This window comes from Lutjanus erythropterus, chromosome 17 (assembly GCF_056507025.1).
Source record: "Lutjanus erythropterus isolate fLutEry1 chromosome 17, fLutEry1.hap2, whole genome shotgun sequence".
Lineage (NCBI taxonomy): Eukaryota > Metazoa > Chordata > Actinopteri > Lutjaniformes > Lutjanidae > Lutjanus > Lutjanus erythropterus.
Window position 1 is genome coordinate 12,751,211 of NC_139333.1, and position 24,087 is coordinate 12,775,297.

General features: G+C 38.8%; 1 protein-coding gene across 2 annotated transcripts; it reads right to left on the minus strand.

The window, feature by feature from the left end:
* Nucleotides 1–3,019: 3,019 nt before the first annotated feature.
* kctd5b (potassium channel tetramerization domain containing 5b) lies at nt 3,020–23,030 on the minus strand. Of its 2 annotated transcripts, XM_084741066.1 has the most exons (7): nt 22,640–23,030; nt 13,256–13,364; nt 12,365–12,456; nt 12,146–12,241; nt 11,842–11,946; nt 8,181–8,306; nt 3,020–3,827 (listed from the first exon to the last, which is right to left on the minus strand). In XM_084741066.1, exons 1-7 carry the CDS (start codon nt 22,859–22,861, stop codon nt 3,798–3,800), a joined length of 780 nt encoding a protein of 259 aa, XP_084597192.1. In that variant the 5' UTR covers nt 22,862–23,030; the 3' UTR covers nt 3,020–3,797. The 2 variants fall into 2 exon arrangements, with proteins under 2 accessions (XP_084597192.1, XP_084597193.1); XM_084741067.1 differs by lacking the exon at nt 11,842–11,946 and having other exon boundaries at nt 22,640–23,023.
* Nucleotides 23,031–24,087: the final 1,057 nt, after the last annotated feature.

Sequence of the window (24,087 nt, forward strand, 5' to 3'; positions counted from 1 at the left end):
CAGGTGGATTTCTATCTTGTCTAATAGAACATCTTTGCCCAGACCAAAGAGCGTTAACCCGAACAATTTCATTTGACAAATCACATAACATTATGTATACAATTACAACAGTCTTGTAAAGAAGCTAACTTAATATTTCTGTCTGAAACACACATATTTATGAACTGTTTTATTTTCTCATTTAAAAAACGAATAATATTTTTTCAAAAAAAAGTCTACTTTTAAACAGGCATTTTTCAAGGCAACTATGCCAAAGGAACGAGTTTTTAACAGGTGGCACCAGAGGTCGCTATTTATCAAAAATCAGGACGTGTTGTCTTGGCTTATAACTTTATTGCTAGTCTCTACAGCTGTATGACCGCTTCTGTATGATGTACATGATTACTGCTCATTAAAATACAAAAATGTATTCGTATGTGTACTATTGTGTATCTGTTACACTGGTGTAAACATCTGAGGAAAAAAAAGCTACACACACATGAATGACAACATTTTTATTGAGTTTACCGTATGCAAGACCATATAGATCTATCCCCTTAACCTCATACTTAGTTTGTATATTTTTAACATTGCATAAGATCATATAGACGTGATCTATATAGTGATATGAGAACCTTATTCTTTGATGTAATTGCTAGATTGAGGAAAAATGACACATTCATTCCCTCTGATTACAAGTGTGATCATCTTCAATCATGCATTACAGTGGTCTGTGGCTTATGACTTGAATGCAAAAACAAACTGGGCACTTATAAGTATTAGGCTACAGATTTGATAAGTTTGTCCATCACATGAAATGATTATCAATGCCAAATGCTCCACCAGACAACCTGTTTGTGAAGGGCATTAAAGGTAATATAGCTGCTAAAGTAGAGGGGTTAAACACCTCAGACCAGAGTATATCAAATGAGGTTACAAATGAATCAAGCAAATCAAAACACAAAAACACATTAAATCTCACTGCAGGAAAAAAAAGTCTCAAAAGAAGACCCAAATAAACCTTTGCTCTGAGTGAATGCAGGTGAGTGTCATCCTATTTGAAGTGAGCATTTCTGCAAAAGCAAGATTGTCTGCAACGCTCAAGCACAGGCTGTCAGGAAAACGGATGGAGTATCTTATCAGTCAGCATATCCGTGTGAAATCTCAGTTCATGTGGAGTGGGGAGTGCTAGTTGCCATTGGTGCAGTCACACAAGTCAGACGAATGTGTGAGGGAGTGCAAGACAGTACATAATTGGAAGGCTTCAGAATACTATAGCAAATGTAAACATAGCCTAGCTCTGGCAGGAAAATCCAGTCTTCTAACTTTGATTGAACCTCTTTGCAGATGTCAAATTTCGCACTTTAAAAGCCCTTGTGTGTGTTTGTGTGTGTGTATATATATATATGTGTGTGTGTGTGTGTGTATATATCTATATCAAAAACATGCATCCATACTTGTTTCCCCAACAATATAAAAGTTGTTTTAGTCAAGTGTATACGTGTACATGTGAGTAAATGGAGGTTTGTGTGTCATTAACAAGTCTATATGTACAAAGTGTGCCAGCATTAAGAAAAGTTTACTCATCCCTGACACTAAGATTAATGTGTACAATACACATAAGACATTGGATTTTGGTCATTGGGAAAAAGGCAACACTAAAATGATTATTTGTGAATGAAACATCCAACCTATCAAAAAACCACACATCAAACCTGAAAACAACTTTCTATAAAAAGAAAAAGTGTTCTAAAATGCAGTATTTACATTAACAACATTACAGGCTTGTAAGCAATGTGCACAGTGTCATTTTCCCACTGTAGTGCTTGTAATGCTGTGTACGAAATCTACACAATTCAAAATGCTTAGAAGAATCTATCACAATGCAGGAAAAAAATACATTTGTTTTTTTAAATGTAACAGTCAACTTCATAGCCAGCCAAGTATAGCTTTGTTATTGGTTATCAAAACATGTTCCAGGCATGTTCTCAGTGAAAGACACCATATTCAGCATCAGCTGTTTCAATCCTAGCTCAGAAATCTCTGTACAAACAATGCAATACAGAAGTCAACATTGTCAAGATTTTCTCATTTTTAAAGATCCAGTATAAACAACTTCCAATTCGAAGTTGTGTTTTCTATACAGTGTACAAAACGTGCAGTTTTCTTTTGAGAGTTAAATATTAATATGGAATTTGGATTATTTACATCAAAACAAAACTCTGGATATGAACAGAAAGTCCTTCACCACTGCCTTCAAACAGTTCCAGTCCCCAAACCTCCCACACCACAAATACTTTCCCTAAAAAAAAGCAAAGAAATAAAAAAATAAACAAACAAAAAAAAAACAAAAAACAAGATCTTAATCAAACAAGATGTTCCCTCAAGCATACAAAATAAGCTAGTTAAGGAAAACTCTGAAGTCAGTGGGGAAAAAAATAAAGACGCCACTGTTTCAAGGATGTTTTTCCTGACAGGAAACAGGACACCTTAGGAGGACACTGATGTTTAAAAAAATATCACTGTAAATAAAACAGAATTCACATTTGAAACACCTTTTGACTATTTTGGCAGTTAACTTTAGACTTATGAACATGAGGAGGTCTCAAACTAAGTTAGACAAAAATCTGGCATATTAAACTTGATATAAACATGCAGTTTACAACATTTAGAGAGCCATTTCACTTTCTCTACATTACTAAGAGTCCACGTTTGCAGAAGCAGCAAAAATCTTACTTTGAAAAACAACATTTTGTCCAATACTTTAAAGTTTCATCCTTATAAAAGTGGACTTTCTGAAAATATAATAATTACTTAATCCCAGAGCACACAATGGCTGTATCTGTGGGTTAATGCATTACTAAGGTTGCAAGATAGAACACACGGTGCCCTGTGCAGCTACACTAGCAACACATTTACTTCTCAAGCCAAGAAAGCGAACAATAACTGAGACATTTCTGCTATATCTCTAAAGTTACCTTACTCAGTCTATGTGAAAATGGGAAAATGTTCATCATAGGTCACTTCCTCATCATCATCATCATCATCATCATCAATAAAGGCCTTGTAGAAGTGATAAATTACCTAATGCCCCTTTAATTACAAAATAAAATCACTGACATTTTGTTCATATAGTTTTCAACCTGGTTTAAGAATGTGATTGTTCCTTTCTGACAGTGAATTGTAATTGAAAATAATTTTTAAATCTTAGTAACTGTTTCAAAAGCATCTGAAAGTGTATGTTGTATAGATGGGATCCTCATGATCACAAATCTCAGTGTAACTGTTTCAAATCTTTGGAAAAAAATGTGTCAGATTTTTTTTCCCCCCGGGGTGAATTTCACATTTAATAGCCTAACTCTTTAACATGTGCTAAATAAAAACATGATTCCCTTCTTAACATCTCTAAACAATGATTTTAAGTTTGATACTTTTGAGTTATAAAGACCACACTGATCCCTTACCAGACCCTTGAGTTGGAGGATATAAGAATTAACTCGATAGATGACCCTGAGTGAATCATTGGCCCTTACATGATGATGGCCATATTTTATAGCATAAAACATATGTAGATTGCAATTCCTTGCATTCAATTAGAAAAAACTTGCCGCTAATTCCAAAAAAAGGTCCAGTTTAAATGTACAGGCACAAATCGTCAGTAAACAGACTTATTTACATCAAGAAATAAAAACAAAAAATGGAGGGAAAACACAAAATAAATGCACACCCCCCTTTAAATCTCCATTGTGCCAAACGTTCTTCCACAAAGATGATATGTTTGCATCATAACACCTGGAGCTCATAATACTGAGTCCTCTTCACATCCGGGAACCCCTCTCCTGAAGAATCTGCAAAGACAGAGGACAAAACATGCAAAAAAAATTATAATGAATGTCATGGATGAAAAATGACATCTAGTACCCGACTCTGTACAGCTCCCTGTGTTTGACAGTCACATTATATATTTTTACTGAAGCACTTGATCCTGCCACAGTACATACTCTCCAAGCCAGGAGCACTCACACATTTACTCTACGTGCCGGCTGAATCAAACACTGAATAGAGGGCAGAGAAAAAGGGAAACGCTTGCACAAGTGAGGAAAATGAAGCATTGTGCCAGAGACTATGCAGCATGTGGCTGGAGAGCCAATTCTGGGTGAGCTCATGAAGCAGACAAAGGTAGGATCAACCTTGGTAGTGGAAAGACAAGCAGAGGTGTAGGGCAAAATTCAACCTGAGAGATTTATCAAGGCTACAGAAACAATTATTTTGATCATAAATTAATAATTTCACTCATAAATGTCAACCATACTCTTGATCCTGCTTCTCACAGGGCCAGCCAATTATTTTTTGAGGTTTCTGTCATTCTGAAGCTTCCCAGTAGCGCTCCCTACGTATTCAATTTGAAACAATAAAATTTTTAATGAAGCTTCAAAATGCTACTTTACTAAACCCTTCTAAAAATGTTTTCACCCATAACCTGACATAGGTTTCTGCATGATGACATTGCTACATGTAATGCTGCATTCTAGGCAACGTCTGAGGTCAGAATTTCCCAGTTGAAAGGTCAAACTTATGTCCCTAAACCATTTGAGGTGCACAATGCCAAAAGTAAACAAAAAAATATAGCTGACCCTAACAAACTGATGAGTTTCTTTGGCAAGTGTACACTCAATTGAACCATCAGCTGTGCACCGACACAGAGAAAGAAAAACAATGCATGAGGTAACAGACCCCATTTTATTTTACAGCAACATATTTTGACATCAATTTATATGCAGAAGAAGTTTTACCATATGAGAGTATGTATTAGTTTAGGCTACCATGGGTGCTGCCATTGTTGTGTGATGTCGTCATGAAGTCGGGGTAGATGGATTTGCCCCGAGTTCACAAGCAGAAAGTCTGACTTTGAATGTTGCACCATTGTAGTTTTTGGGCTGTAAAATACGTCACTGCTTTTTGGCTAATGGCTGAGGGGGGCGTTTACATTTTAAAAATGCAGAAAAGAATGCAGGGAGTTGCCCTTGAAATGTGAGGATTTGCCGCTGTTCTCCATTTTACACGAAAAAAGCTATTAGAAAATGTCACCTTAGGCTCTGTGAAATTATGCCTTTTTTCTATTGTATTTTCTGATGCTTTACACACAAATCCATTTTATTTTATTATTTGATTTATATTTATTTTAATTTATTAATCAAAATCATAATATGACCAAGTATAATATCCAAATCACAGTGGCTTCAATATTCTGATAAAGATAACATGTATAAGAAAATACCAAAACAAATTACATGTGATACTACAGAGATACTTTAGTCTACAAATCCTCTTCAGACACAAGGGAACATGCTTGTTTAGTCCAGATCAAAGAGGGAAAAAAAACAGAAAAAATTACATCGTCTTTACTTTTCTTCAGAGAAAATGTATGTGAAAATTACCATTCCCATTAAAATTGTGACTAATATCGCAATATCCGTCAAAATAATCACAAACCGTTCTGCCCTATTTTGTCTTTAAGGACGTGCATGATTCGTCAACTTAGTGGTTAAACGTCACCACCCTTGCTAGTGGGCAGTAGAAATGCTAGTCGATTAAACTGATTATTGGTATTTTCCTCATAGATGACATAAGTTGACTGTTGCCTCTAAGATTTTACGCAGCCTAGTTAATCAACAGAGAATCAGTCACTAGGAACATCCCTGTCATCTTAACCTATACCTTAGGAACTAATAAAATCGTGATTTTTGCTCATTGGGCCATTGTGTTATTTTGAAAAAGACAGGTGGATCTATAACCAAATTGAATTTAAAAACCACATCAGTGCTGTCCAAGCATCACTTCAACTGTTACTACTACTGACAATGACATAGACAAAGGGAGCATAGTAACCCCCCTTCCCTTTAAATGTCATTGAATGAGGGACAATGAGTCAAACTGCAGCAGCTGATGATTCAGCATGCTCTCCATTAACCAAGGCTGTGAGCATGACAATAATTACAAGGGTCATATTTACACTACTGAAATAAAATGGAGCTCTTCCCATCTGCTTTCAAAGAGCGCTTCACCTGCAAAGAAGCACTGGACCAGTCTCAACAGGAACCATCTGGTTTTTGATCTAGCTTTGGCTCGTAGGAGGCCAAAGCTGATTTTCAACCTGGATTCAGGCACTTTACTCCCATTTAAGTATATTATCAGCTCAAGCTGTCTTTGAAAACAAATGTGAGCAAAGCTTTCAGTAGTGTAAACTGTATCAAGGAGGCACAGGGAAGCAAAAGAGGGACAAACTGGGGAGGTGTGGTGGAGGGACTACGAGCACTTGAGCGCTCACCAGTGAGTCATAAGTGCTCAACCCTAATCAGAGTCATTCATTTCATAATCCGTCTCCTCATCCTCGCTCTGAGCAACATGCAGCATGCAGACAGCACAGAAGAAGACAAGAAAGGCATGTCGTAAAATAACGGAAATTAATGAAGGTGTAAAATGTTGGAAAGGAGAACAAAGGGTTAATGTTCAGAGGGGATTAACATTAACAACTACATTTAGTGTCTATGCAAAACACAAGAAAACATAAAGTACAAATGTTATCCAAGGGCACCTTCCTACCACCCTTAAAGGGACAGCTCGTATAATTTGATGTATTAGCAACAGTAGAGCTGTCGGCACACCCCCTGTTTGGAGAAGCAGAGAGGGGAAACAGCATGGAAGCTATGCAATGGACTGCTGTGGACAGGGTCAGCAACAAAAGGCCACCTAATAAAATAAAATTAAAAACACAAAAAACAAAAACCAACAACAATTGAGTTTGAATATGCACTATATTTGGAATATTTTTACCACATTACCACGTCAGACAGCCTTTTTTTTTTAACTTGAAACTGCTGCTATGCAAGCCAAATAGTGCTCTCTACAACCCAACCAAACCCCATAGGCGAAATAAGTCATTTTGCCTCACAGAAAATGGGAACTGCTGGTCTATCGCTGCCACAATCTATTAATTTGTTTGTGTCACTGTGTGACTTTGGTGTCTCGAAAGGATGGTTCAGACTGACAAAAACCACATAGTAAAACAAAAAACCCTAACAGATCAAGGCAGCAGTAGACCAGCAACTTCCATGATCTGTGAGGCAAAATGACTGATTTTGCCCATGGAGTTTGGTTGATTTAGAGAGAACAATATTTTACTTTATTTAACTGCGTAATCCCATGGCTGTCAAACAATAAAAAGGATTCTAAATATAACTGATTTTAAATTTTTTTAGGTTGAGCTTTTTAAGTGGCTAAAATATGTTTTGTTGCTGATCCCGTTCACAGCAGTAGATGCTTAGCTTCTGTGCTGGTACTCCTCTCAGTTTCTACTGACTGGGGAAGTGCCAATGATGGATAAGTACCTCATACAACCCCACTTCAATAATTCGAACTATCCTTTTAATTCACTTGTCACAAATGATTCCAAATTGTGCCATTCATGACAAATAAATAAATAAATAACACATGCTTACTACAAAAAGGAGAGATAAATTTAGATTTCAGTTCTGTGAATAGTAACATTAAATGAGTCATGCTCGAGGACACAGTTTGGCTATGGTGCCCCTGGAAACAATCACAACCAAGTCTCCATTCTCTCTCTACATTTGCTTGAAAGATGCACTGGTGGTGTTTAATCTTCCTATCATCCTCTTCTCATGTAGCTGCCTTTAAGGAGTCTGGGCCCCTGCGGAGACAAGCTGATGGGAGCTTGAATTCCACAGGGCGTGCCTCCTGCTTTGCTCCCAAAGCCCTTGAGAAAATGACAGACCTTGCCACAAGCAGCACTAATCTACAGACCCGTGCTCTCCTAATGCCCCAAGCACAGATGACACTGTTTCTTTTATATTTCAGGGGAAAAACTGCACAAGTCTAAATGCTTAGTTAGTTCTGTCAAAATTAAGGTCTGTTTTGCTTTAATCTCTACATTTATCTTCTTTTTTCTATGATAACTGGTGGTTATAAAGGCAGGCTGTTTTTTTTAGCTGAGGGACTGAATATTCACAATGTTCTCCTTCATAGAGGTTTCTCATCAATAAACCAGAGGTGCTTTCAGTCCCCCTGTGGCATGTTCATAAATGCAGTGCATTTAAAACATCCAGCACAGGCCATCACTCACAAATGTTTGCTAGGGATGGATTTTCAACCGGCCCCTCTCCACACACTCACACACTTACCTTCGCCTTCTCACTGGGCTCACTGTTTGTCCCGTATGATTGATTGTGCAGCTCCTTGGAGACTACGCACAGGAACTCGGCTTGGTCTTCGTTTCCGTAGTTGTAAGAGGAGCCTATGCTGACGAGCTAGAGAGACACGAGAGCAAAGCACAGAGGAGGAATTAGCCTTAAACTGATGAGGTAGTGGAGGCAAAAACTGGGTTACTCATGGTGGGAAAACAGAGGTAAGGAGACGTTAAAGTAACGTAAAAGAGGATGACAACCAATCAAAGAGCATAGAGAGTCTACAGGTTCCTGCACCTTCAAAAGCTTCTCAATATATTTTACATGATATCACTAGTTAGATACAGCTCAAAACAGCTCATACAGACTGATTTTAGTATACTTCAGTATACTTTTAGGATTATTATCTGGCATTTTTTGCCTTTATTAGAAAAATGACAATTAAGAACACCATATAATATGGGATAAGGTGGGATGACACATGATGGGCCTTAGATTTAAACCCCAGGATGTCATGGTGGCACAATTGCAAGAGATCACCCCACTTACAACAAAAGAAGACGTTAGAGGCTTCAGAGCCAATGGGAAGACTTTAAGGTTACATGCTTCTTCTTGACCATGACGTGAGTTTTAAGAAATAACATTCCTAAAATGCAATGCAGAAAGTATTTTCAGGACCTGCAGACATGCCAGCACTGGAAACCCAAAATAAAACATTTGTGAAGATCAGAGGGCAAACAAAAGACCAATTTATCAAAGTAATTACACAGGACTAAAATAACTGGTGGTCCACAAAAATAAAGTAACAATAATGAAAGAAAGAGCACAAAGACGCCACAGACAGAGAAGATATTTGGCAGATATGAATACAAGTGCAGGGACTTGACCACAGGAGGCAAACATGCTGGTTGAAAATTGATGGGGAATGGTGAACTTGACTTGAGAGGACCAGGTTTGTTTTAAGTGAACAGTTGGAATTGATGCAATCAAGTGTCAAAATCTACAGCTTCACCTACAAAGGAAATTAGGAGCAAACAACAAAGTAGCTCACTGCCATCAAGCAACACAAATTTCATAAGCTATGTGACTTAAGATTTGAATGTTAGTAATATGACGACACACAGCATATGTAGGATTTTCTTCAGTGTTTTAACTGCCATTATGACCCCTCCTAAGTCGGGCCCCTTTTTGGTCTGTGCTCCAATAACAAGCCAGCTTGGCACCCAGAGGAACCTTGGTTAGTTTTCTCATCATGTTTCCTGTACTTGATAGCTTTTCCCCTGCAGATGGTGAAGGCATGACCCACCCTACTCTGCCTCTGACTGGCTTATCCTGATATTCTTACCCTACCCAATCTCACGCCTCATGTCTAATGCCAAAAGAAAAAAAGGTCAACTCTATTAGAGTACCATTATGCATTCAGAGTGAATATCTGCATTTAAACCATCCTAGTATTAGGAGCAGTGGGAAGCTACTGTACAGTGTCCAGGGACAAGCTCCAGTTGTAAGCCAGCACCTCGCTAAGGGGTACGGACAGAGGAATTGACCTAGAGTAGATGTTTTTGATGGTAGGACAAAATGGTGCATTCGGATGAATCCTACGCAGGCTTGGGGATAATATGCTAACTCCACACAGGAAGGCCCTGTCCAACTGGAAACCCAAACCAATGAAGGCAACAAGTACTAGCCAACCTGCACACAGTTATGCTATGTGCTAGACTCATTTAAGTAGAAAAGACAAGTACATTTTGAAGATGGTTAAATGATGTTCAAAGCAATACAGTCACATCTTAGCTAATATTTGCAAAACAATAGCCAATTACCAAGCTAACGACTGGTGTAGACAAGATAGTTAGTTAGGTAGCATTTTACTAACATTAGCTATTACATGTATCTAGCTATCTAATGATTGATGTGGATTAGGAAGCTAGTTTGATGGCATTTTGCTAAAATTAGCCTACTAAAGATGTGATTATATGGTGCTTCTACAGGTTCCCTGGCAACATCTTTTAACCAGCTTCAAAACTGGTCCTCTTTTCAACAGAAAACAAAGAGTATATTCTAGGTAGAGCAAACAGGAAAGGAGAAGATTGACCAAGGTTCAGCAAAAAGGGACAGGTATTAGGAAGGGTCAATTAAGATCAATACCTTACTCTTTCCAGGATCTACACACTATATAGATTGTAAAACCCCCTGAGGCAAATTGTAATTTGTGACTTTAAGCTATACAAATAAAATCTGACGTGACCACCAGTACTAGAGACTATATTCTATAATCTGCTTTCTATGACTCATTATGTCTTGCTATAGCTGCAAGGCTTACCAGTCTATCACAGGGGGGTTTACTCTTGAGTTGAGAGGGAAGTTGGTGCACAACAACCAAAATTCACTCAAAAAAATTAAACATCAGTCAAGCTACTGCTGTTAAGAGTGAGTGACTTTTTCCTTCAAAAAGAACTGCTTTGAGAAAATCCCACACATGGTACTTTTATAAAGCAAATCTAACAATAATCATGGTAATTTCTAATGCTCCTGTTCCCAGTCATGTCAGTTTAAATAACAGACACTACAGGACACAAGAGGACAAACAAAAGGGACGCCATCAACTGCATGCACACCTTGAAAAACACGAGAAACAAAACAGAGCAATTCCTCTTCCTGAATAACTGCTTTTACTGCTGAATGTTAAGTGTGTGTACACTGCAGGCTACAGGTATACCGTCTGTACCCAGGTGTGCATGTTCAGACATGCACCGCCTCATTAGCCACTGCTGCCGGAGACTTGTTGTTGTTAAAGTGTTCTCTCTTACAGGAGGCAATGCAGCAAAAAAGACCAAATAGTCTCAACTAGGTACCATGGACTGTGCTTGTTATACTGCTAAAGACTCAAAAAGCACCAAATCCTAAGACTTTCAGCATAAAATACCCTTAAAAAATTGTTCACGAGAGTCTTAAAGATGATAGTAGGTCATTAAAGCTCATCTCCCCAAAAGACTCTCCTGGGCTGACGACTGAGCTTTAGGCTTTGCACAAGGAGTGTTTCTAGGAGTTTCCCATCTGACCTGTGTAAGGAGATTAGAGAGATTTCAGCTCTAATGGGAGATCCAGTGATCCCTCGTCTCTGAGAGATTCATTCATACATAAAACACCCTCCCAACACCCAAACGTGTGACTTCTCATTAGAAAAAAAAAATCCCTTTGGGCAGTTCCAGCTGAACACAAACTCCCATGTAAACTTTATTACCCTGGCCTAATGTTTAAATTATATCAATTAACTATTGTGAAAGTAATAAAAATACACGTTTTACCTCTAAACAACCAGCACTATATTAAAGCACAGCCCCCAGACCAGCCAAGTAGCTACATAAAAGCAAGACACAGAAGGCTGCTGACAAGCTTACAAACTGTGAATGCAGTATGAATAAAATAATCGTAAAACAAAATAAAATCACAGACAAGAAAAAGGTGTTATGTTCTCTTAGCCTCACTGGTGAGCAAGCAGTACAAATGAACAATGAAGAGAATCAACTTAAAAAAAAAAGAAAAAAGACCAACAGCTATGTGTCTATTTGGGACAAACAATGGCCAACGGGGTGTGTATGGACAACATGGGGACCATGCAGTGACCAGCCCGTGGACAGAAATTTGTGGGACACACCTCTCCGCTGTTGTTTGGCAAAGCAGACTCCTCTCCCTTCACCTCCCTTGACACAATCAGCAGAAACTCTGACTGGTGGGCCCGCCCGTAACCTATACTGACAAGCTGCAACAACCAATCAGAGCACAGAAGGGATGCCCGGATCACGTATGCGGACATTGAGAAAGATGTGATTTGCTGTTTTGGCTTTTTAAGCCATTTCCAATATTGAGGATTGGACTTTCTGGGTCAATGTGAGCATAGCGGGGTGGGTGAAGCACATGAAAGGAGTATTGCTGCTGTGACCCTGCAGGAGGAGATTTACCTGTTCGAACTTCCAGCCGTCCGACATGGTAGACACCATCTGCGTCAGCTCCTCCTCCTGGCACTGCAGCACCCGGTACACATGCTTCACCGGAACCTGAGAAGAACGACGAACACAGGAGGGAAACGGGATGGAGAGGGAGAGATATCAGTTCACAAAACTAATAAAACGGGAATGTCACATTGATGGAGAAATCTATCCAAAAAGAACATCATATACCTGCGATGTTTTACAGTCACGTTCCCTGATCTTGTCCTTGATGAGCTTTATTAATGATGTAATGTTGTAGAATTCGGCTTCTTCTAGCACACCTAAGACAGTGAAAACAAAACAATGACACATTTGTCCTGCTTCTACTAACTACTAACAATGGCATGCATTTCCTTTTAATGTATTCATGCATTTACTTGACTTTAAACTAATTGACAGATCGCTACACTTAGAGGAGAGAGGAGTTGAGTGGATAAAGTTATTTTTGATGACAATATGTGTGTGAATTTTATTCTGTGAGACTGCTTTATCAATGAAGGCCAGCCGGTAATGTTTCAAGCTCAATGACCTTTACTGGCTGTCGGTGACCTCACTTCAAACCTGAAAGCTTGAAAGTTTTGCTATGTTTTATGCTATTTTAGTGTTTGTTTTTGTAGATTACCCTGTTGAACTTGGCACTAGCATGTTAAGCAGCTAATGAGGCTGTACCCACAGGCTGGGACGATGTTGGACTAATGTTGTAATACTGACGGACAGTTAAAAGAAACTGTGTTAACATTAAACCTCATTTGAAGCCAACTAAGCAACAACAGTTTTTCATGTTGCTTTTTGTGTAAGTTTATAAAATCAGTTTTGTTTGTATATGGAAGCCAGTTCTGAACTGTCACATACTGATTGTCATCAGTATGTGTGCGTTTTTGTTGCTGCTATATAAGTTTACCACTGCAGCTAATTTAATTAATCTAGAGATAACTTGCAGATTTTTTTCTCCACTGACCAAATGACTGGCTGAAGAGTAGGCAGAATTTCAGACAACCAAGACTTTCTTTAGTTGACTTTGATTATTGACAACAATAAAGGAAAACATTTCTTTAAGTTCATTTTCCACAGAGATGTTACCTTCCTCTGCCAGGTCCCTGTTGAGCACCAGTTTGCCATGCCTCAAGTAGTTAAGCACTGGCCCAAAGTATGTAGGGTCTCTGTCTATGAGATAGGCACCAGTTTCATCCTGGGAAGCAGAAAGAAAAGGGGGCTAGATTAATAGACTAACACTGTATTCACTTTTCTATTGAAGAAACAATCTAACAAGGGAATGGATTGTGCACACAGAGATGAAAATGATTTCAAATATTCTCATTGGATTCTGAGTAAAATGAAAATGGTATTTTCCCAAAATGTCAGCGTTCCTTTAAAAAAAAGGCAATCAATGAGCAGGCATATATCTTAAACGAAATAAAATCTGTGAGGGGGGGGAACGCAGCAGTGTGCATCAGTGGATAAAACTAGAGGGATGAGCATTACGAGGTCAGCTCCTGTGCTGATAATCTCTACAGGGGTTGAGAGGACATGCGCACACAGAGCCACACACATACAACAGCTTTGGGATATCTCTTCACTATTCCCAGAGGCCTTGGGTTTGATCCCGATTCCTTCACAACCGCTGGGTATTCCCCTATTTCTGTAAGTACTGTGATTAGACTGTCTTGGTCTCAGGGGGGAAAAGGAGGCTAAAACAATTAGAGCAGAACAGAAAAAGATTTGGAACAGAAGGCTGAATCCACCATGGGGACCAGGAGAAAGCACCTTGGCTTACAACCGACAATTAGCCTAGTCTGGTCTGTTACATAGTTGGCCTAACACATAATATGAAAGTCAGTTTGAACAGCTGTTTAACTACTGCAGCCGACACCAGTTTACTACTACAAGTTATTTAATACAATGTGACATTTAGTGAGTCAAACACACATGACATTTACTGAAACACTCAGCACGGAGGAAAGGCCTTAAGCAAATTTTGTGCTAATCCGCAAACGCTGCAGGATGTTTGACTTTGCATCAGTCAAGGATATGGCTTTGGGAGCAATCTTGGCAAATTAGCAGCAACAACAGCCGGTCACTACAACAACATAGCAATACTGTCATACACTCCAGGCCATGACCAAACATACAGCTGAGTGTACACCAAAGAATACGTGCGCATTCTGAGCTACCTCATCTTCACAAGTCCAGACATGGATTCAACTCAAAACCCATTAATCTTTCCAATAATGAGAAAAGGTCCCAGTGCATTTTCTTGTGTAATGAATCTCTGAACCCTCTTAGCTGGCTGGCCTCCTTTCCAAAGCAAAAATATCCCACCGGAGCCCAATGGAGCTCTATTCTGGTCTTAGTGCCCTGTGTCAGTTCCTTACATTTCCATAGTCACTGAAGTTTAAGCACCAGCACAGGTGGGTCTGCGTGGAGAAAACTGACATGGCAGAAGCTGCACAACTCACCACATTGATTTTTCTGGCCTACAACAAATGTTCAGATTTCTCTCTAATATATGGGCATCTGTATGCACTGGTTATTGTTTTACAAAAATCTCTACACAATGATGTAGTTGAATGTTACAGATAGTAAAAAACATTGGAAAAGTGCCTAATCATTGAAATGCAGCTCATTTATGATGTCCAGTTGTTTATTTCTAAAATATGACACGCGGTATTCATAATTTTCTGGAAAAACAGCTATTGTTCTTCGATCAGGAAGATAAACAGGTATCATAAAATTCTGTAAAAATTAAGGATGTAATGATAACAAAAACCCAAGGTATGATAATGCCACGATAAAAACAAAGAAAAATGAGGGCTTCTAAAAATGAATCTTTTTAAGATAATAAATCTGCACTGCATTTTTAACTTAAGGTTATTCTGCTTTCCTTCTTTGATAAAAATAGAAGTTGGCAGCCATGATTTAAGCATGTGAAAAAACTATCTATGAATTCACAATGAATGTTTGAATTATGTATGTAATCGTAAAACAAAGGTAATGTGGCAACAGTCCTATATAAAAATAAAAATAATAGCATAAAACAATTAACCATGTAATACCATGGGTAATATCATCATAGGTCTTAATAGCATGGAGATATTTCTTATTACAATAATACAATATGATAGATTGTTACATCTGGGGATGGTAATGATTAATCTTTACTTGAGCAAACACCTTCAAGAATTTAACTGGTTAAAGATAATTAATTAATAATTAATCAACAGTCTAGAAAGAACAGTAATTATGCCTCATTTGACATCGTTTTGTCTAGCGGAGCCATCTGTTAAAAAAGGAAATTTAAGATTAAACTTAAAATGGGGGAATGAAAATGAGAAGGAAAGAATGATTATTAATTGATTCATTGATTGTTAGTGCTTTTCACTTATGGAAAATGCAAAATTTGCAACCCTTGTTACATCCCTAAGTTCTGAGTTTCCAACCTTTTTTCCCCTTTCCCCATTTGGAAGCCTGCAAAAGTTCATTTGTGATCATGAACTTCACCGGAAATCACCGGAGAAATAAGAACTAGAAAATGTGCCAGAATTACATTAAAATAACATTATCAAAAGCAAGACCCGGCATATATTACTGGTGTTTACTGTGAACTTGAGAGTTAGATGGCCTTGTTTATATTATGGATTTGACTGACATGTTTGCCTGAGGAGCATCACCTATTTTCCTTTCATTATAGTTAAAAACCTGTTCATCTTGTATTTTACATATCATTCTGTTTTCTGAATAAATGCTTCAAACCTGAAACTTGAAACCATTCCTGGCATCAGATCGCTCTTGTTTCTTTATCAGACATGTCACGGCAGAAAAGGTTTAAGTTCAAGAAGAGTTGAAAATTAAAACATTAACAATGGCTCCATTCCAACAATTACTAATATTACTGGTTTCACATGTGTTTGACAAGTCTAAATGTCTGCTTTGACAAGATGTCTATTCCGCTTCAGATTCACTCAACATTTCCCCCTAGCCAGATGCACCCCCACTAAAATTGGCTCTGGGGACCACTACTGTAACAAGAACTTGTCAAGACCCAGACAGAAGTTTGAATGGCTTATAAAAAATGATAATTTTTTTTTATGTGGTGCTTAATCTCTCTCAACTCAGTTCCCCTTTGGCTCTACACTATGACCTGTCCAATAAGTAACCAGCAAGAGGTTGTTTAGGTTGTTTTGTGGACATTTTCCTTACCTGGATCTTGTAAACTTGGGTTGGATTTGAACACAAAGTTGATGTGAGCCTGTAAAGCGCTATGGGGCAAAGTACAGTATATGATATAGGCTTTTTTTCTCTAGTGGCAGAGTAAACAAAACAAAGGGTGATTCAAACATTTCCCAACTCCAAAGCATTGTAAAGCCACAAAGTCAAAATTTACTAAAAGTAGATAGATGTAATCATTTCAAAATTCACATATTTTATCTAATGCAATATTCTGCTACAATTCATACTTTTCAAAAGCATTTTCACTGCAGTCACAAAAAAAGGTTTGGCAGCAATCTCACAGCACCATAAATTACATTTATGTTGATGAAACTGATGAAATATTCTTTTTTTTTTAATAACTTTTTTTAATGAGTATAACTCTTTCAATCAGATGAATGACTTTCTTCTGTTTTTGAGAGACATTTGAATCTTCATTTGAAAACCTCAACAGAAGCTTTGAAAAGAAAAAGAAAAGAAAGAAACTGGGTACATTCTAGCTAAATTCCATCTAGCTGCTTTGGTTTCAGGGTTCCAGGTATACTGCATGCAGGTTCACTGTCACACTGGGCCACTTGAATAACAGGGCCATTGTCAATGTTATTAGCAGCACCTGTGCTTATCTTACTATGACACATCAAAATGTCTGCAGTGAAAAGGGCCTCTTGTACTATACAAATAATCTATAGTATACTAGCCTAAAAAACCCACTGATCAAACACTCAAAGCTACCATACGTGTACTTTCTGCTTCCTGACCTGTTGTGCTGAGTGACGGGCCTGTTGCTGGTCCTGTGGGTGCACAAGCTTCTATGGGGGACTATGGGGGTGACAGTGACCCAGTTCAGAGAGAGACGATTATGGGGGCTCCGATATGGGCCCATGTACACACAAAGGGGACATTGTTTTTAATTAAAAACAAAAGGCTGTGGAGGTCTCTGGAGGCCCAGGCTGGGGAGCTTTGGGCAACAAACAGAGGGGTGGGGATAGTGAGGGAACAGGAGGAGGGCTGCTGGGATGTACTGAAGACAGGCAGGAAATGGAAGGAAAAGTGAAGAACTTAATCGAATTAGAAAGCTTGAAGGGCAGCCAGAGAAAGTTCACCATCTTTGTGTAATACTATGACTGTAATGATGAACATAACTACCTTATCATCATCTGTGAATATTAAAGCAATAGTACCTCATACAGCCTCACATCAAAGAATACAGTGTCCGTGCATCAGGCACAGTAGTTACTCCCAAAAGAAAAGAAAAAAAGATCAATAATGGTTTGAGTGTATGCTGTTATATAAGCCAAATATCACTCTCCAAATCCACCAGTCTCTATAGGCAAAATCAGTTAAACCACTTAAACCTTGCCGAACATCGGAGTTGCTGGGATCCTGGTCTACCGCTACCTTGATCTGTTTGTTTTTGTTATTGTGTGACTTTAGTGAATCTGAACTATCCTTTTAAAACACTTGACACAATTGACACAATTACACAAAGAAACAATGAGATTGGGGCAATAGTAGACCAGCAACTTCCACGTTCAGTGAGGAAAAATTGTTGTTTTCACCTATGGAGTTTGGTTGGTTTGGAGAGAGAGCCATATTTAGCATACAAACAGCAGTTTCGCATTAAAAGAAGGCTGTCTGCCAGCAAAGTAAAATGGTAGTAAAATAAAATATTCTAAATATAACTTAAAATTAAGATTTTTTGGGGGTTGACCATTTTTTTAAGTGGCTAAAATGCCTTTTTTTGGCTGACCCTGTCCACAGCAGTATGTTGCTTGACTTCTGGTACTCCTTTGTATTTCTCCACTTGAACTTGAAGGCATGACATCTACTGTTGGTAAAACACTGACTATTAATAAGTATCTCGTACATCCCCACTTAAAATAATCTTGTAGATGCGAATAAAAAGCTAGACCTACATGAGCCAAGGCCAACGACATAAACCAAACCAGATGATATCAACATATACACTTAGAAGTGTCAACACTGCCTACAGTAACCACCAGAAATAGGTCGGTTCAGTGTAGGTCAGGCATGCAACATGGCTACATTAAGATTTGGCCTTGCAAAATACTGAAAGTGCAAAGCAGTAACAAGAGCAATGTGAAAGCAGACCCAACCATAACTGGAACATTGAAGTAAACAAAAGCTAATTAGAAGGGTGGGCTTCACTGCAGAGGCAAGTGTAGAGTATTAACCTTATCATTCTTCTTCTACACACAATACATATCCTCCCACAGGAAATACCATGGTTGGTGACCCACCCTTCAAGCACGATGTCCAATACGGTTTTCTGCAGGAACATCCAACAGTGAAAGTCAAATCTCAATTCAACAAAATTAACAAGTCACTACATGTTTCCTTCTGAGTGCAACAATGGGTGTACACCAAAACTCTCATGCCAGACAGGTGCGCTGATGTTGAGGTCTAAACTTAATATTTACTTTCAAATAATACACCAGATGGTTGCTAGTAATTATCAAAGAAAGAAACAGCAACCAGGACATGAAAACAATTAACACTATCATGTGAAGCTGTTCCAATTTTCTCAGGCCAAGAATAAGAAGAATGAATGCTCAGCCTTCACTGCAGCCAAGCTGGAGACTGCAGAAACAGTACTTAAAGATGTTGCAGCAGATCTTCCGAGTCACATGACTGGAGTTACTTAGCCAAGTGGAAGTCTGATCCTGGAGGAGTAAGAACCAGGAGTCCCTCCGGAGTACAAGCAGTAATGGCATAGTAAAATGGGCCTTCGTCTTTTAAATAATACACATCACATCAGGGCTATATTATGTGAAACTATCTCATGTTTCAAGATATTTAACACTGTCGTTTGAATGCTTGTTTGACCTTTCACAAAGGCTTGGAGGAACTTCTCACCTTTCTACCATTTTCAAAAGCTTCAGGCAGTAAATGAACAGCTCCTTTTAAAAGTCCTCTAAAAGCTTTGCTGTCATGATGAGAGGCAGTTAAGCAGCTCCACAGCTAAGCTTGCAAGCTAGAAAATCACTGTGACCTGGTGTTTTCTTGAGGAAAAATGAGAAATGTGTACGGAATGAAGTGAAATAATAGGTATAACTTTGCCTTTAGTCTGATAGAACTGATAGGTCCAGCCTTGAGTCACACCTGATTTGCCAACAGCACCCTGCAGTGTCCTGTTGAGCACTTACTGCAAGAAGACAGAGCAGGAGGAGACTGAGATATCACCGTTAAATATTTACGTTGCCTCCGACAGTGTGCTCAGGCATGACATACAACCTGAAACCAGCATTAAATGCGGCCATATTTCCCTCACACATGCCGCAGAGAGAATCTCTCCGAGCAGCAAATGGATATGAATATGAAAAGAATAAAGATGTTGAACGAACAAGAATCCTTTGTGATGGGGTGTTTGAAAAATTTATGCAGCTCTCAAAGCTAGAAAGATGGGTCTCTACTTGAGTGGTCCTGAGCTGAGTAGTTTGAGAGCAGGAGCCTGCCAATGGATGCATGCCCAGTGATGTGCATCACTCAGCTTGTTGACTGGACAATTGACAATTTTGAAAGCAGGACATACTGATAATCTTGCAGCATGAATTAGGCTAATCACTTAGGCCTAACAAATGTAATAACAACAACATCACTCTAACATAACAGCAATAAAAATGTGTGTCAATTCTGGAATAAAGTATCTAAGACAAAAACAAACAAAAAAAATGTATAAATACAAAGCTGTCAGCTGTTATGGCCATGCACGTCACAGCACTTCCTCTACTTTCTCCCTGATCTACCCCAATGTGCAAAACAGGCTCCAGTCAACAACATGAATAATGCAGTTCTCCTCAAGAGTCCTGCTGAAGCACGTCAGCCTGCGTGACTGAGAACTGAACCACTCATTTCCTTGGCTGGGAAACACAATACTGCATTTGCCCAAAAACAGAGCTCTTCACTCATCTATTACTCTGCTGGGCTTCATATTCACATGCACAGTTGTGTGACGCAAAAAAACAAGCGCCTTCTTGACACAGTTGCAAATAAGATGAAATCATGTCAATGTATATAGTTTGAGACACCGTAGCAAGTGAAAAACATCCAATAATAACCTCTTACTTTACTGGGAGCTATCTCCAACCAGACTGCCTGCAGGAGAGAGGTACGGTAATGGCATGAGAGTCTGATACACACTTAAGACAAGGGATTGAGGTGGACTGATCCGTTGCTTATGGGAGGATAGACTGACAAAAAAGCAAGCTGATTATTCAGAGATTAAGATATTTGCATGAAAATACGAGATGAGCCATGGTCTCAGCTTAGTATAAAGGGGGGCAGAGGTGAAGATTAAAATGTGCAAGTAGATGAAAACAATGAATAATGGAGCAGTAAAATGAACGTCGAAAAGCAGAGCACATTACACTATGTATACAGACACTAATACATTGTGTTTGACAGTGCTGGGGGCCTTATAATGCACACAAACGCTGCTGTTAAAACTGGCAGATGGACAAACAGAGAGAGGGCTGCATCTGGAGCACTGAGGCCATTCAGGGAGACGAGTGACTTCATCCCATGCTCTCAGTTGTCAGCAGCACCTCACCCCACTTGGCAATGACTTATGTGCTCATTAGGGGAGCCTCACCACCAGCACCGAGGCTGATTACTGCAGAGCAAACAGAGCCAAGTAACAGACTGACCTCAAGAGAGGGAGGGAAAAAACACAAATTGATCAAGCAATAAAGTCTTATATGTGTAGATCATTTGGTAAGTTAATTATAGCACCAACGCATGCAGACTTTACAATCTCTGAATGGGCCAGAGAAGAGCTATGAGTAGATACTGCATCAATAGTATACTGATTAGGGCTGGGCGATATATTGATATTGTATCAATAACATGATGAGGCTAGATATCATCTTAGATTTTGGATAGGGCTGCATGATATGAGAAAATAAAATCATTATTTGATTATTTTGATAGATATTGTGATATAATTCAAGAGTAGTATTAACAATCATTTTTCTCAATTTTAAGTTTCACTGGAAAAAAAACAAACAATTAAAATCATGACAATTTGACATCCGTTGGGGTCTGTAGCAAAAGTGATTTCAATAAAATTTGGAATAATTGTGCAGCCCTAATTCTGCATATTGTGATGTGGCATAAGTGTTGTCTTTTCCTGGTTTTAAAGGCTGCATTACACTAAAGTGATGTCATTTTATGAACTTACCAGACTGTCTGTCTTAAGCAACTTAGTCATGACACATTACTGATGATTATATATCAAACATCTCAATGTGTTAATATTTTGTGAACACACTAACAGTCAACACTACAATAGTGTTGCAATTATGATAAAGGTATGTGGCCAAACATGCATTATTTTCTAAAAGATCATCACTATTTGACAATTTATTGCATGTTATTTGAGATAAATGTGTATATTGAGATACATAACATGACATAGCCTAAAAATAACAATATCATATTTAATGCTACATCATCCAGCCCATGTGTGTCAATAGCACACCAATATGATACTGAATTTCAATTTGCTTATGCTACAACCTAATTAATGTTACAGCAAAATAACAAAAATTTTGCATTTATTTGGCTGTTAAAGCTGAGTGACATTACTCACCAAAAATATTAGATTAATACAGTATAATACAATATATACAGCCACACTAAATCCTGGGCTACAGTATCTACAGAGACGTTCAAAGTCTAATACCTAACAGTAGTTTCTGTCAATACTATCTGGAGGAGAAATAAAGATGCTGTCACTATTTGATATTTGACACCTCGATGAGTGCAACGCAATGCAACGGCCTCAGATGGGGAAAGTTCCCAACTACTGTGGCGACTTGATATTTTAACAGGAAACCCGTTAGATACAACTACAACCACACGCTATTCTTAACGCGTTAAACAACACATTTAGTTACGTGCAAGAGCGGGCAACTCATGTCGGTGAAGACGAATAACGAGTCAGCTACACACACAAGCTAGCATCAAGATCGTATGTCATGTGGTGACTGTCGGAATCTAGCTAGCTTTGCAGGCTAATGCTAGCTAGCCCCCCAAAATCGAGTTAGCATTAAGTATGAATAAACACTGACTTCCTTAAAGCTGTAGATTTGGTTAAATAGGCCGTTAAGTGTAGTCACCAACCACCCGAATTGCTTAACCATGCAGTATGTGAATATAAGCTAATTTAGTGGAAAATAAAATGGAGTTAGACAACTAACGAACAGCGCTAACTAGCTGGACTAGCTTAGCATTTACCTTGTCCGAGTCGAGCTCGGGGTCAGCTTGGCTTAGTCTGTACAGAAATGATTTTGGGTCTCGACACAGCGTCTGCCTCGTTGTTAAAAAATACGTCCCCCCGACGTTCAGTCGAATCCATTTCGATGTCCCGACACCGGCTGAAATGTTTCTCTCCGCCGGGGAATGGGCCAAACATCTCCGGTGAACGGAGCTGCTCGTGTCGGAGCTGTTCTCTGCCATCCCTCTCCTCGTCTCCTCCGCCCTCAGCTCGGCTCTGCTCTGCTGTCTGCGCGGCTGACAGGAAATATCTAAGCTGTAGCCACTAACTTGGGAGTCCACGACTCATGCAAAGCAGGCTGCCAGCGCCCCAGCCACTCCTACTATCCTCACTCCACCAGCACTGACAGACACTTGCATAAATTATTCCAGGGAGAAGAGGTCCTCCCCAAGCTTGATCCAGTGACTGTTCACCATGGAGCAACGATCTCTGATACTGAGAACCTGGAAATGTAACATCTTAAGACATAGGGTGATAAACACCATATTCATTTTTCGTATTTTTTGTGAAAGTATCTAAGACCTACCAACTTTGGGTTTTCTCCTGTTTTCTTTTCTTTTAAGTAAAGCTGCAACAATAAATCAGTTAACTGATAAGTTGTCAACTATTACATTTATTGTCAAAATGGGTTTGAGTCAATTATCCAAATTCCCTGATTTCAGCCTCTCAAATGTGAATATTTTCTGATTTCTTTAGTCCTCTATGACAGTCTGATGAATATCTTTGGTTTGTGGACAAAAGACATATGAGGACATCATCTTAGGCTTTGGAAAACAGTGAAACATTGTCTGACATTTTATGGACCAAACAACTTATTGCTTAATGGGAAAATGATTGACAGTTTAATAGGTAATGAAAATAACTGTTATTTGCAGATCTACATTAAAGGTGTATCAGACAAACTTGGAAAAAAAAAAGGTGCCCCTTCTTAGTTAACTTGGTTGGTTTCACTCAATTCCTGGATGTCTGTGGGATCACGGTTATGTTGTTCCCATAGACACTATGTTTGCCATAACGTCAGACTTCACCAAATGCAAAGAAAGGGTGTGTCCAAAGGTATTTCTTTAGTTTCTGACTTTGGGAAAGTGGAAAAAACAGTCTCCTATTTATAACTAATAAACTAAGACTAATATTGTATTTTTTTTTTCACTTCCATTCCCAGAGTCCCCCAGGAGCTCCACCTCCCACTTCAAAAAACCTCTGGATTAATTGATTAGTTGTCAACTGTTGAATTAATCAGCTATTTTGTTGATCGAGTAATCCTTGAATCTTTTTGAGTAAGAATAACTGTCCAAATTCTCTGATTTCAGCTTCTCAGATGTGAATATTCTCTGACAGTGGTTCTCAACCTTTTTGAGTCGAGAAACAGAAAAATCAGGTTAGGGTTTGCAACCCCCCCCCCCCCCCA

Coding starts and splice junctions, on each gene's coding strand:
- kctd5b (XM_084741066.1), bottom strand. CDS start 22,861: ATGGCAGAGAACAGCTCCGACACGAGCAGCTCCGTTCACCGGAGATGT. Junction 13,365..22,639: donor CCGAGCTCGACTCGGACAAG/GTAAATGCTAAG, acceptor TCTGCTTCCCAG/GATGAAACTGGTGCCTATCT. Junction 12,242..12,364: donor GTGACTGTAAAACATCGCAG/GTATATGATGTT, acceptor CGTTCTTCTCAG/GTTCCGGTGAAGCATGTGTA.